The 12,700-nt window shown below is 34.4% G+C and overlaps 2 protein-coding genes across 3 annotated transcripts; one reads left to right on the top strand and one right to left on the bottom strand.

Annotated features, from left to right (window-relative positions):
• Positions 1–4,011: 4,011 nt before the first annotated feature.
• Positions 4,012–4,585, top strand: LOC106447060. The gene has a single exon (XM_013888909.3). The coding sequence runs from the start codon at positions 4,168–4,170 to the stop codon at positions 4,462–4,464; it is 297 nt and encodes a 98-aa protein (XP_013744363.1). The 5' UTR covers positions 4,012–4,167; the 3' UTR covers positions 4,465–4,585.
• A 122-nt stretch (positions 4,586–4,707) lies between these two features.
• On the bottom strand, positions 4,708–8,797 carry LOC106447059. Of its 2 annotated transcripts, none has more exons than XM_048739976.1 (8): positions 8,070–8,797; positions 6,603–7,315; positions 6,218–6,404; positions 5,926–6,129; positions 5,650–5,823; positions 5,394–5,573; positions 5,195–5,308; positions 4,708–5,114 (listed from the first exon to the last, which is right to left on the bottom strand). In XM_048739976.1, the coding sequence occupies exons 1-8, from the start codon at positions 8,703–8,705 to the stop codon at positions 4,788–4,790; spliced, it is 2,535 nt and encodes an 844-aa protein (XP_048595933.1). In that variant the 5' UTR covers positions 8,706–8,797; the 3' UTR covers positions 4,708–4,787. The 2 variants fall into 2 exon arrangements, with proteins under 2 accessions (XP_048595933.1, XP_013744362.2); XM_013888908.3 differs by having other exon boundaries at positions 6,603–7,312.
• Positions 8,798–12,700: the final 3,903 nt, after the last annotated feature.

The following is a 12,700-nucleotide window of genomic DNA, read 5'->3' as shown; positions in this document are numbered from 1 at the left end:
TCGTCAATTTTTGCTACATCATTAATTGGTTAGTGTGATATATAGTTTGAATATGTTAATTCTTTTTTTTCAAGTTAAAGTAATAATGAAAAAAAAAATCAAGATTAAAATGTATGTATGTGTTGCATGATGTGCTTATGACCGAAGAATCCGATAACCCAAACCAAACCTTGATTGATAAAGTAATATGGGTCGGGTTAGCTTTTGATAAGAAACCGTCAAACCGATAGATCCTTAGATTTGGTATTATGGGTGCTCAAGTCGGTATCATATATATTTGAAACCGATGGAGTATATGCATAACTCGAGTTATCTTATATTTACCTTTTCATAACTTGATTCAAGCATCAAATTTCCACAAATCCCATTATTTTCTTAACAGATCATTTCCTAAACCTTATACTCAAATATTTACTCTAGCTTCTGTAGAGGATAAGTATAGAAATGTCTTTTATACTTATCTTCTACATAGTCTTTTATACTTATCCTCTACAGCTTCCCTTTAATGATCACTAGATTTTGATCCGCGTTTTCAAAGCGCGGGATTTTCGTTCATATATTAGTAACATGTCTGTTAGTTCATATTAGAAATATCTATTTGTTCAACCCGCTTCTACTCGATAAATATTTTGTATATTCGACGAAATAACAGGGAAAACATAAGTTGAGAAAATTATACTCATTAATCATAGGTTGGTTTAGAAAAATCAACTTTGTTTTAAAATTTTAAATATTAATTTAAAAATAACTAAAAATTATTTAATTAATATTTATGTATAATTATAGTTTTGTAAGCTATATATATTTAGGAAATTTATGTAATATCAATTTAGAAAAGTATTACATTTAATTTTAAAATATATCTTATAAAACGTATTCTAGTATAATTAAATAGAAAGTATAGATTGCATAGACTTAGAGTTATTATGATTCACAAAGATATGGAAAGATTAGTTACCATAAATATAGGAAATATTCAGTTGTTTATTTTAAATAAAAAATAAATACCAATGGCAGTCTCTTGTAAATAATTTGAAAGTTAATGGAAGAATTCAAGTAGGGATTCTGCTTTAATAGTATAGATTATCAGGTACTCGTAATGCTCCTATGTACTCAGTATCAAGAAGAGATCAATCATTTTTCATTTTGGGTTTATCGGTTCGATTTTGTATACAATAATTTTGAACTTTCTTGTCCCATAGATTCTTTGTTTTATGTATATTCTTTGTTGTTAGCATAAGGTTTGCGAGTTTACTTTGAGATTTATATATGATTTGTGTTCTCATTAGTCTCATTATTCGGGTTCGTGTTCATGTTAATATATGATTTTTTGTTACTTCCTTATTCTTTGTACTCAAGTTTTTTTCTTTTTTTTTTGGATTTCACGGATAACCAAGAAATGAAAGAGAATAATGCATTTCTTACTATTCATAATTTGTTTTTACCATTTATAAGAAATATTTTTTTTCTTTTCATTCATTCTCGGTCCTTTCATTCTATAGGAATATAGAACAAATTTGTTCCTCAATTAAAATTGATAAGGAATAATCTTCCTTTTCATTACTATAATTTTATTCTTCTGTGTTTTTTCCCTACTCATTCCTAATGTTCCTATAATAGTCACCAGTTAGATCGATAGTGTTTTTATATATGACTTACCAATAAATGTTATGAATACAGTAAAACATCTATAAATTAATAATGTTGAAACTTTAAAATTTTAATAATTTATAGAGATATTAATTTACAAATTTTCATTTTTTAAATTTTTTAATTTTTTTCTATTTTTATTAAAAGAATAAGAAAATATTTGATTTTACTGTATATAAATTATTTAAATTTTAGAAATTTGACTTTCATATTATTTTATTTTTTGTATATTTTTTATGTTTCATAGATTTTACCGCATATAAGTTATGTGGTTTTCGATATAATTTTACTAAATATTATCAAAATAAATTAAAATATTTAGGAAAAAGAAGTATTTTCGTTGTGAATATAAAACCAAAAATTTTTGTAATTATATAAAATACATATATAGATAGATTATTAATTTATAATTTTAATGAGACTATACATTTACATGAGAGTCTTACAAATATTATTATCGTATTATTTTATTGATTTGTGTCATATTTTACACCAATCAAAGTTGGGACCAACAAAATTTATTAATTTATAAAGATTATTAATTTATCGATTATTAATTTATAGAGGTTCTACTGTGTGTATATATATATATATTTTCATGTTTGAGTTATTATTAGTTTTGTTCTTCTTTGGTATTAGCATAATTTTTTTTTTTGTATATATGAGTTATGTTAAGAGTTGTGATTGGTTTGTAAAAGGCTTTTTTAACCAAATCTTTGTTCTAGGTCAATGATCTCAGTCACTGACAATTACAAATCCCACATTTTACGCTCTGAGTATATTTTCAATATAAATGAATGTATCAGGTTTTACCAAAACCCGATTTAAGGTAGTGATTGGTAACCGGGGTGCGGGATGTTATTGCAATAGGGAGTGCGTAATTGAGCAAGTGTCACCAATCAACATTTTTTGTTAAAATTGTTCGGTTTTAAAGTGAACAGAACCAAAAACGCAAATGCTCAAATTATTAATCGAGCGCTTGACATCTGTACAAAACCGCACTTACGTAATGACCATGAAATAACTAGCGTATTTGGTCAAATACGCACTTCTTCTGCTGTTTTTTTTTTCACTTCTTCTACTGTTAATATTTTATCTTTATATGAAGTATTAATTTGTTACTTTTATTTTTTAAAGAAACTAATAAATTAACAACCAGCACATATTTCAACTAATTCTAAAAGAGTTTTAAAACTGATACATAGTTAAAAGTATCTCATTTGCAATTTTAATTTGAACTACAGATATTCAACTAATGGCATATGGTCTAACATTAATATTAAAAGTTAGTTGATTACATCAATAATCATATTTGAAAAAAGTATTCATATGATTATCAATTAGTAACAGAAAATTAAAAAAAATATAAAAACATATAATCTGAAAATATAAAAAAAAATTCCTTTTTTCATTTTTTATTTTATTTATTTTTATTTGTTTATTTAATTTTAAATCAAGGGTAATAGAGATATTTTACCCTTTAATGAATGTCATTGTGACTTTTTTCTTCTAGTGCTATTTTTGAGATAAAAACTCAAAAAGTACTATTATTGACAATTGCCCGTAAAAAATTTTAACTTTAAATTAATTTCATTGATATTTTTGTTTACCATTATTTTTCTAATTATTCAATTCCGCAAAGTACATATGTTCACCAATCAACACAATTCCGCACCGCTAATTTTGTCAAAACCGCACTTGTCCCGCAAACCGCACGAACCGCACTTGGACCGTACCGCACTTAAATTTCGTCCCGCTAATATTACCAATTCCGCGGTCACCATTCGGACCCTAAAACTACCTGAAAGTGTTATAGATGCAAAAGGTTTTCTGTTTTTCACATAATTTAATAATTCGAATAAACCAAAACTAAAACAGAAACTTCTATAATATATCTGAATTTAACTTTAGGGGCATGTTCAATCTAAAATTTGAAATAATTTGAGTTTAATGAGGTTTTAGATGATTTTAATGAATTGCAGAGTTTAAAATAATTTTTGTTAAACTGCTATAGAATATCACCTAAAATCATGAAATTTAAGTTTTGATTTTTTAACTAAGAAATTCAATTCAAACACTCTAAAATCACTTGTAAACTCTACAATTTAAAATATTTTTAATAACAGTAGATTTCAAAGAACTTTATAAAATGTCAAATTTAGTAACAATAGATTTTCAATGAGTTTGTAAAATCTATGAATAATCGTGGATTTGTCCTTTTAATACAAATTTTTTATTTTTTTTAAAGTTGAATACACTTTAATCTGTGCTTGGAAAACCGAATCGACCCGAAACCAACCCCGGCTGGACACCGCCTAACTATCACTTTTGAGAATTAAAATGAACATTTTCTCTTAAATAAATACAAAATTAAAGACCACATTTTTGTCTGAAAACGAAAAGGAAAAAAAAAATCTTTCCTTTCGTTGGACGGTCTCTCTTGTTCAATCTCTCCACGATTCTACCTTTGCGTTATCCCCAAAATTCGCAACCTTTTTTCTCTCTCTTCTCAACACAATGGGTCCGATCGCCATCACCCAGCTTGCCACAGGTCTTAGCGTCTTAGCCGGCGCGGTTTTGGTCAAATCGGTTCTCGACCAAAAGCCTATGGCCGGTGGTCCGTTCCCTCGTTGTCCGACCTGCAACGGTACGGGACGAGTCACGTGCTTCTGCTCTCGATGGTCTGATGGAGATATTGGATGTCGTAGGTGTTCCGGTTCTGGTCGTGCGGCTTGTAGCAACTGCGGTGGTACTGGAACCGGTACACCTTTACCGGTTCAGATCACGGTTCGGCCACCGAGTCGCCCTTTCTAATTCCAAAGATTTGTAAATTGCTTCTCTTCCCTTCTCTCTATCTCTGTATTGTAAGTTGATTATATGTACTTTTGTTTCACACAAAGAGAAATAGGAATTACTTTTATTTGTGATGAATAAATTTAAATAGTTAAGAAGAAATAATATATAGCTTTCTTGATTGTGTTTTTGTGTTGTGATATAAAGATTGAAAAGGTTAGCTTCTTTAGGCTAATCGTTTAGGATATCAAGAAAAGAGTTGACAGCAACTTGTTTCTTCACCACGAAACTTAAGAATTGTTTTCATCATAACATATATAGCCAAGACAAAAAAAGGAGAAGAGTCATTGTAATCCATCTTCCTTCCATATTTCTCTAAGGAGCTGATATCTGACGGTCTTTTTGCGTCCGTATCCTTTTGGCATCCACTCTGATGAACTGGTTGTTCCAGGAGCAGAGATTATAGAGTTAATGGATGTATCTAAGTCGTCTAGCTCATCGTCACTCGTGTATTGTTTCTTATATACCGATGACCCTACTTCTGATAAAGATGGGTTGTTCAGCTCTCCTATAAAGCGTTTTATGGAATCTGTAGAGGGCATTAAGTATACTGTGGGTGATGCTGCACACGGGAAGACTATAATGCATCCATTATCTTCTTCGGTCAAACCCTGAGTTTCAGACAAAAGGGTTTGTCAAGAATAGACACACACACTGACTATTGTAGTGTGAAGACGGTTTTTATTCTAACCTCGGAGTTCAGAACGTCGAATAGCCTTCTAGGGATTCTGTGCGGGTTAAACTCATCTGGGACAAAGTTTCGTAGAACTCTTTTGATAATTGGTGGACCAAATGTTGGACAAACCTTTCAGACAGGAACAAGAAGTAAAGAATTAGTCAAAAACTGTTTTTCGGAATAAGAGGAAATGAGTTGTAAGTAGTGTAATTACCTCTCTTCTTGTTGCTTTGTCTGCCAGCATTTTGAATGGAAGCATCATAAGATCGCCTAACGAGTTAAGTAGATGGAACAATCTGAAATTTTCTGTTTCTGGCTTCTCCTTATTATTGCTATCACGTTTGTCTTCCTTTTGCTCGAATTGATCCTCAAGCCATCTAGACCAAGTTCCAATCTGCAAAGGCAAATAAAACATTACATACCAAAAAGCAATATGAACATAATGTTCATGTGGAGCCTAACTAAGTTACCGCATTTTTTAGTTCTGCGCCTGCCCCAAAACTTGCTTTTCCTGCTGGAATTGGAAGAACATTTATGTCACTGATCGGATCAGAGACAGGATCTGTCGGCATTTCACTTGCTGACTCACGAAGTATCGCGTTGAACATTGCTACATCAAGTCTACTGATTAACTGTTCCATAACCTGATTTTCAGAAGCAAGTTTAGCATCTATAACAAGAAACTGGTCAATCTGATTTTAACCTAATAACCAAAAAAAAAAACTAAAATGCTTAATATCTCATACCAATTTAGCAAGCATAGGTAGACAACCACACTCTTGTCTCGAACCTCTAAGTGGGCAAAGTCTTTCACAAGCAGCTTTAAAAGCACTTTTCCATAGCTCTATAGCATAGAGTCCCTGATTCTTATGACCTAACCGTCTTTTCCCCGAAACTTTCCTCGACATCGATCCTTTAACCGGTGCAGATTGCATATACGGAGTCATACTCTGCAATGTGATGATCATTTCAGATCAAAGGTTTGATGAAATAACTCTTCGAAACAAATATTTTGAAACTTTCGGTCTTTTTTATTACCTGCCACCATACTGACTTAACAACTCGAGAGAATATCCAAGACTCAAACTTCTCCAAAGCCGCAAGAAAACCTCGAGGATCTTCCCATTCGTCTGAACCAGGTTTAATAGAGACCAGGTTCAGTTTCTCTATACCTCGGCTTAAAGTTGCTCTAAGCACAATCGAATTTGATAGCCAAAATGTTAACCTGTGTATATATATTTATAGAAACATACAACATTAGAATCATATTCCAAAATGTAAGATCGCGAAAATCCTGATTCACATTACAAAAAATTTTACTAAGCCCAAAGGCTTATAAATTTGGGTTCCAACGGTAACCACTAACCATCAATATATATTATGGAGTAGAACAAAATCTGAATAGAAATGGTTACGTATGTACCTTGGAATATCATTTCCACATGCTTTAGAAACTAATATCAAACCAGAAACCGCGGCTCTAGCTGCACATGCTCGCTTAGAATGATCTGAGCCGCCATTTCCTTTACAAGCATGAAGATAAAACCTAGCAAGACGGCGAGCTGGAGCATGAACCTTGCTCATGGAGCTACTATGCTCAGCGACCACAGAGTAAACAGCGGCTTCAAGAGCTGCTGCTTCTTTCAGCTCATCTTCAAGCGTCTCTGTTCTAGACTCTTGCGGAGTTATCAAACCTAACTTGTTGCTCACTCCACTCACCTTTTTCGGATTATCATCATTGGTCGTATTTGTACCGGTTCCGTCAAAATGCACCTGAATAGACTTAAGCTGTTTAAGTCTTGGCACACCTTCCATTCCTAGAGTCTTTCTTCCTAAGGCAAGAGTGTTTGTCCGAAGTCTCATCTGTTTCCTCGCTGCGTCTGGAGGTAACGGAGAGGGAAGGGATTTGATCTCAGAGAACTGTTTCTTGAGCTTTGAGGCAATTGTATCATTCTTGTGTTTTTGGTCACTCTCTGCGGTCACAGCCACTAACTCACTGCTATGTCTCTTTCTTTCTTCTTCTCTCAGTAGATTCTCGATCTCGGAGACTAGTGCTGCCTCGTTGTTACTGTGCTTAAGCGTTACATGTTTCCAACCTTTCTTCTCATCTTTGTTCATCTCCGCCTCTGCGTTCTGCTTTTATTCAACAGTTCATAAATATTTAGTCTTGCTTCTTCAGGAATGCACCAACGAAACACTACTATTGTACTTATACCACATATATTATTTTTAAAAATCAGATCTTGATAGCCCTATCACAATCATAAAGTGAAATATTTGCTATACAATAGTGATCTTTAACAAAAAAAAAAAAAAAGGTTCAGAGAACAGAGAAAAAACAAATAAAAACAAATAACTCATACCAATAATTAAACAAATCATCAACAACAAAAAAAAAAAATTGGTGTAAATGTTACAAATCATCAAATCTTGTTTTGCTAAAAGCCTAAACCTAAATTTAAAATATTTCTAGTTATCCTAGTAAAAACAGGGGAGGTCAAAACATTACATACTAGAGATATTTGCTAGACTTCAGTTACAAAAAAAAGATTTGCTAGATAAGTGAAGTGTGTGTGTTTTTTTTTTGCGTGTGCTTTTAATTTTAATAAACAAGATATACTATATATCAATTAGATATGATATTTGTGTTTTTAAAAACATGTACTGTCATTTTAAATAAAAAACATGTGGTTCAAACTACTTGTGATTTTGCCATCGGTATTTGATAAGTAGAATATCTCTCTTATTAAAACATAAATTTTGTAACCAAAATCATAAAAATACAAAGAATCTAGAGCATAGACGTGCGTACCTCAGATCCAATTCGAAACACAATGTTACTAATCCAAAGATTAAAAACTAGAAATAAAAAAAATTATGAAATGTGTACCATGGGATTAGCATCACAAGTAGCTGAGAAAGAAACCCTCCGTGAAGACGAACACTGCGACGAAGAATCATCGTCGTCATCCGTCAACGACGCCAAACTAAACTCACTACCTTCTTTATCAACAGATCCTCTCATTTTCGGCTGCGATGAACTGCTACTCCTGTAACCATCATCATCTCCGGCCGGCTCAATGGTTAGGTAAATCTCAGAGTTCGCATCGTTCCTCGAGCTTTTCTTGAAAGTAAACGGAGCTCCCACGGGAACGGAGTTGGTCAACACGCCGTAATCAGCGAGGTTGACCACGGCCGAGCCAAGAAGCTTGTTCTTGACGCCCTTGTCTTTCTTCTTGGCGTCGTAGACATGAAGTTCAAGAAGATTCTTATGGAATTTCTTGTCATCCACACCTTTGGGTTCTAGCGTTAAGGTTAGCCTAAAGGACTCGTTGAACATGATCGTGTCTTTGCCCACGACCGCGATAAATGAGCCTGAGCTGTTTTCGCCGTTCTGCCATTTTAGGAGGACGCATTGTACAGGGACTTGGCTCGTTGGCCATGGCTTTAGCTCCTTGATTGAGATTAGATACTCAACGAAAACTCCATTGTCTCTACGGCTCTTTGTTCGAAGACCCAACACCATTTCTTCTGTTTTGGATGTGGATGAAAAAGTGATTGTTGATTGTGATTTAATAAAGAGGGGTTTTGATTGTGGGTTGTAATGGAGTTCATGTTTTGGTGAGAGTAATAAACAAAACCACCTTTCCTGAATAGGACGTGGGTTGCACCATTTTGTTTTTCTTCTTATTATATAAATCATGAGTGCTCTAATATACCTTTGCCTTTTATGTACTGAAAATTTTACTCATTCTGCCCATCAGAACTAACTAATATATTACATGAACTAGCAAATAATCCCAATGAAATTTAAATATGTTGAAAAATATAGTAGTATTATCTTTTTTTTTAATGAATAGTGTTGTTATTCTTAAAGCGAATATTGTTAGAATGATATTATTCTAGAAAACTTTTGAGAGAGTAAAAACCTTGTTAGGCCGGCTCAACATTTTTTTGAATCCATAGGCAAAAAAATATTAGGTTTTTAATGTTCATGTTTATTTAAAATTTAAATTTAGTTTAGAATTTTTTATCATTAGCATGTTATAAAAAATTTTGATAAAAACAAATTATATACATGCAAAATATTTTAGGACCCCTTTTAAACCAAATTTAATGAATATATAAAATTTTCTATATAAAAATATGTATATATAAAAAAAATGAGCCCTTAACTATCAAATTACAGAGGAACACAGGTTAGAACCCGGAGCTTCGCACCGCTTGTACCTCCATATTAGCCGGCCCTGACCTTGTAGAGAGAAAGTTTTGAAGGATCAACCAAAGGACGTGTGATGGTAATAAGTGGTAGATTTTCGTCTGTGGATTCTGCCCGATTCGTGTATTCAATTTCAGTCACACAAACTCATATTGATCACTAAATTAGGGTAATATTTGTGTTCAGTTTACATGCTCCCATGTAAAACTCTAAAATTGGTATCAGAACATTCAGTTCGTGCATATAATCTTCTTAGTAATCATGGTTTAAAAGCTCTATGTGTTAATCACCACTCATGATGACCTTGAGAAAATATTTAATGCTTGAAATTATTGAAAATGGTGAATCCGTGAAGACATTAATACTAATCAACCGCTGCATATTGACTTGCGTGTTTTTTAAAGTATCGCATTAATAAACAAGTAAGAAGCTCTATGTGATAGTCATGCCCCCTCACTCTCTACATCATTAGGAAAAAGAAACATGCATCGGCATGGCACCGACCAAGCCATCCACGACTAGTCATATTATCCAAAGCAACGCAAATTAACTAAGAGATCATTTACAGTCGATCCCAGCCATGGGTGACAGTAAATACGAGGAAAGCTTTGTCCAGTGGTTCACAACAAAATAAATAAATTAAGTTCCAAGTTACGTTCTCTATTTTAAAAACTCTCAAAGTAATTCTACCCACAAAGTCATGATAGTGTGGTCGGGTGGTCGCATGGCATTTCAGTGTCTCTAAGGGATCAGAACTCAGCCAACTCGGTTTACCCATCTATGTGGCCAAACGACATAAATATCTAAACCCCTTGCGAATAACCGGGTCTGATTGGCGTCGGTGGTCAGGCCCCCAAAAAACTAGTCAGTTGGATCTCGGCCTGCCGAATACTCTCAGGTTATAAAAAAAAAGTGTCATGATGCATTTGATGTAAAATGATATTACTTAAATATTAATTTTACATACAATTCAAACGAAAGAATAAAAAGTAAAGTGTATGAGAAATGAAAATTCAAAATGTTGAAAAGTGAACATGAGTTTACCAGACTAAAATTCGTATGATTTTTCTATATTAGATATTTGAAAGATTTTTCTAAAGTATGTAAAGAAAGAACTTATGTATGAGTTCATAAGTGCATACCATAAGGAGTATGAATAAGAGGATACACCAAGCTAAACGCAAACGTGCACGGCATTTCTCAGTTCGGTTGGGTCCGAATCTAGGTCGAATTGTGACGCAGTCGGAAATCACTAAGGTTAGCAAACACTAACCCTTAGATCAAAATCAAGCTCTCAAGCAAGAATTCGAATATTAAGCTCTGGAATCCACCAGAAAAGATAAAAGCTTGAAAACCTCTATTGATAAGAAAAGATATGAATGTCCAAAACAGAATACCTAAAACTCTCTTATATAGAGAGAGCCTAAAACATAAAAAGGTAAATCCCTATAAGAAAAAGAAAACATGAAATAAAAGGAAAACTTCTAGATTAGGTTATGTAAATCTAAGAGTCTCCTACATCAGTCTCCTCCACCTCGAAAGAACTCGACCCCGAGTTCTCTTCTGGATAAAGAACACCATCAGCATGGTATTCATAGATGTCAGCCACATTGAACGTATTAGAAATGTTCATGTCTTCTGGAAGTGCCACCACATAAGCATTATCATTTAACTTCCGCAAAATCTTGAATGGACCATATTTGCGAGGCTGTAGCTTGCGATATGTGCCCACGGGGAATCTTTCTTTTCGTAGAAACACCATCACTTCATCTCCTTCTTTGAAAACCTTGAGTCTTCTACGCTTGTCTGCTGCTTCTTTATTCTTTTGGCCAGTTGCTTCTAACTTCGCTCGGACAGCGTCTCTAGTTGCTAGAATATCCTCTGCCATAGCCTCAGCTGAGATACTAACTCCAGGAGCTTTAGGCAACTTAACCAAATCGACCACATGCTTCGGAATAGAACAATAGACCAAAGAAAAAGGTGATTTCCCTGTAGCTGAGTGCACGGCACTGTTGTAAGCAAACTCCACTTGAGGTAAAGCCAGATCCCATTGTTTCGGTTTATCTCCACAAACACTTCGAATCATATTCCCCAAAGTTCTATTCGTCACCTCGGTTTGCCCATCAGTCTGTGGATGAGCTGTAGAACTCCGTTTCAAGCTGGTTCCAAACATTCTCCAAAGTGTAATCCAGAAGTGACTCAGAAACTTGGTATCTCTGTCGGAAATTATTGTCTTAGGAACCCCATGAAGACGTACCACTTCCCGAAAAAATAACTTGGCGATGTTAGAGGCATCTGCAGTCTTCTTGCAGGCGATGAAATGCGACATCTTGGAGAATCTGTCAACGACCACAAACACAGAATCGACGCCTCGCTGTGTACGAGGTAAGCCTAGCACAAAATCCATAGACAAGTCTTGCCAAATATCTTCTGGGATTGGTAATGGCATATAAAGTCCAGTGTTCTGAGATTGTCCTTTAGAAACCTGACAGATATAACACCTTTTAACTATAGCACCCGCATCTCTCCTTAAATGTGGCCAATAAAACCTTGTCTCCAAGCTAGCAATGGTCTTGTCTCTTCCCAAATGACCACTAAGGCCGCCACCATGCAAATCGCGAATCAACTTTTCTCGTAATGACGAGCAAGGAATGCACAGCCTGTCTCCTTTAAAAAGATAACCATCTCGTATGTGGAAATCTGCCGAAGGATGCTTCCCATTACATTTGCCCCATAACTCCTTGAATTCAACATCACATTCGTACAACTCCTTCAAAGACTCGAAACCCACAACCTCTTGTGCTAAGATAGTGAGTAAGGAAGCTCTTCTACTCAAGGCGTCTGCCACCTTGTTAAGAGTCTCAGACTTATGCTGAATAATGAAAGGAAACTTTTGCAGAAAACTTACCCAACGAGCATGCATCTTATTTATCACTTTCTGGCTGTGAAGATACTTTAGAGCTTGGTGGTCTGTAAATAGAACAAACTCTCTCTGAACCAAGTAATGCTCCCATTGTCGAAGAGCTCGAAAAACCGCATAGAACTCTTGATCATATGTGCTCCACTTTTGGCGAGCTTCACTTAACTTTTCACTAAAGAAAGCTATCGGTCGTTTTTCTTGTGATAAGACGGCACCTATTCCCACACCACTAGCGTCACATTCCACTTGAAACACTTTGTCAAAATCGGGTAAGGCTAATACTGGTGCAGTACAAAGCCTCTCTTTAATTAAAGCAAAACTCTCTTCCTGTTCAGAACCCCAATGAAACTTCCCTTTCTTCAAACACTCAGTGATAGGCGCA

The sequence above is a fragment of the Brassica napus genome, chromosome A9 (genome assembly GCF_020379485.1).
Source record: "Brassica napus cultivar Da-Ae chromosome A9, Da-Ae, whole genome shotgun sequence".
NCBI classification, from domain to species: Eukaryota; Viridiplantae; Streptophyta; class Magnoliopsida; order Brassicales; family Brassicaceae; genus Brassica; species Brassica napus.
The sequence above is the reverse complement of the archived record's forward strand: the minus strand, read 5'-3'. Positions and strand labels throughout refer to the sequence as shown.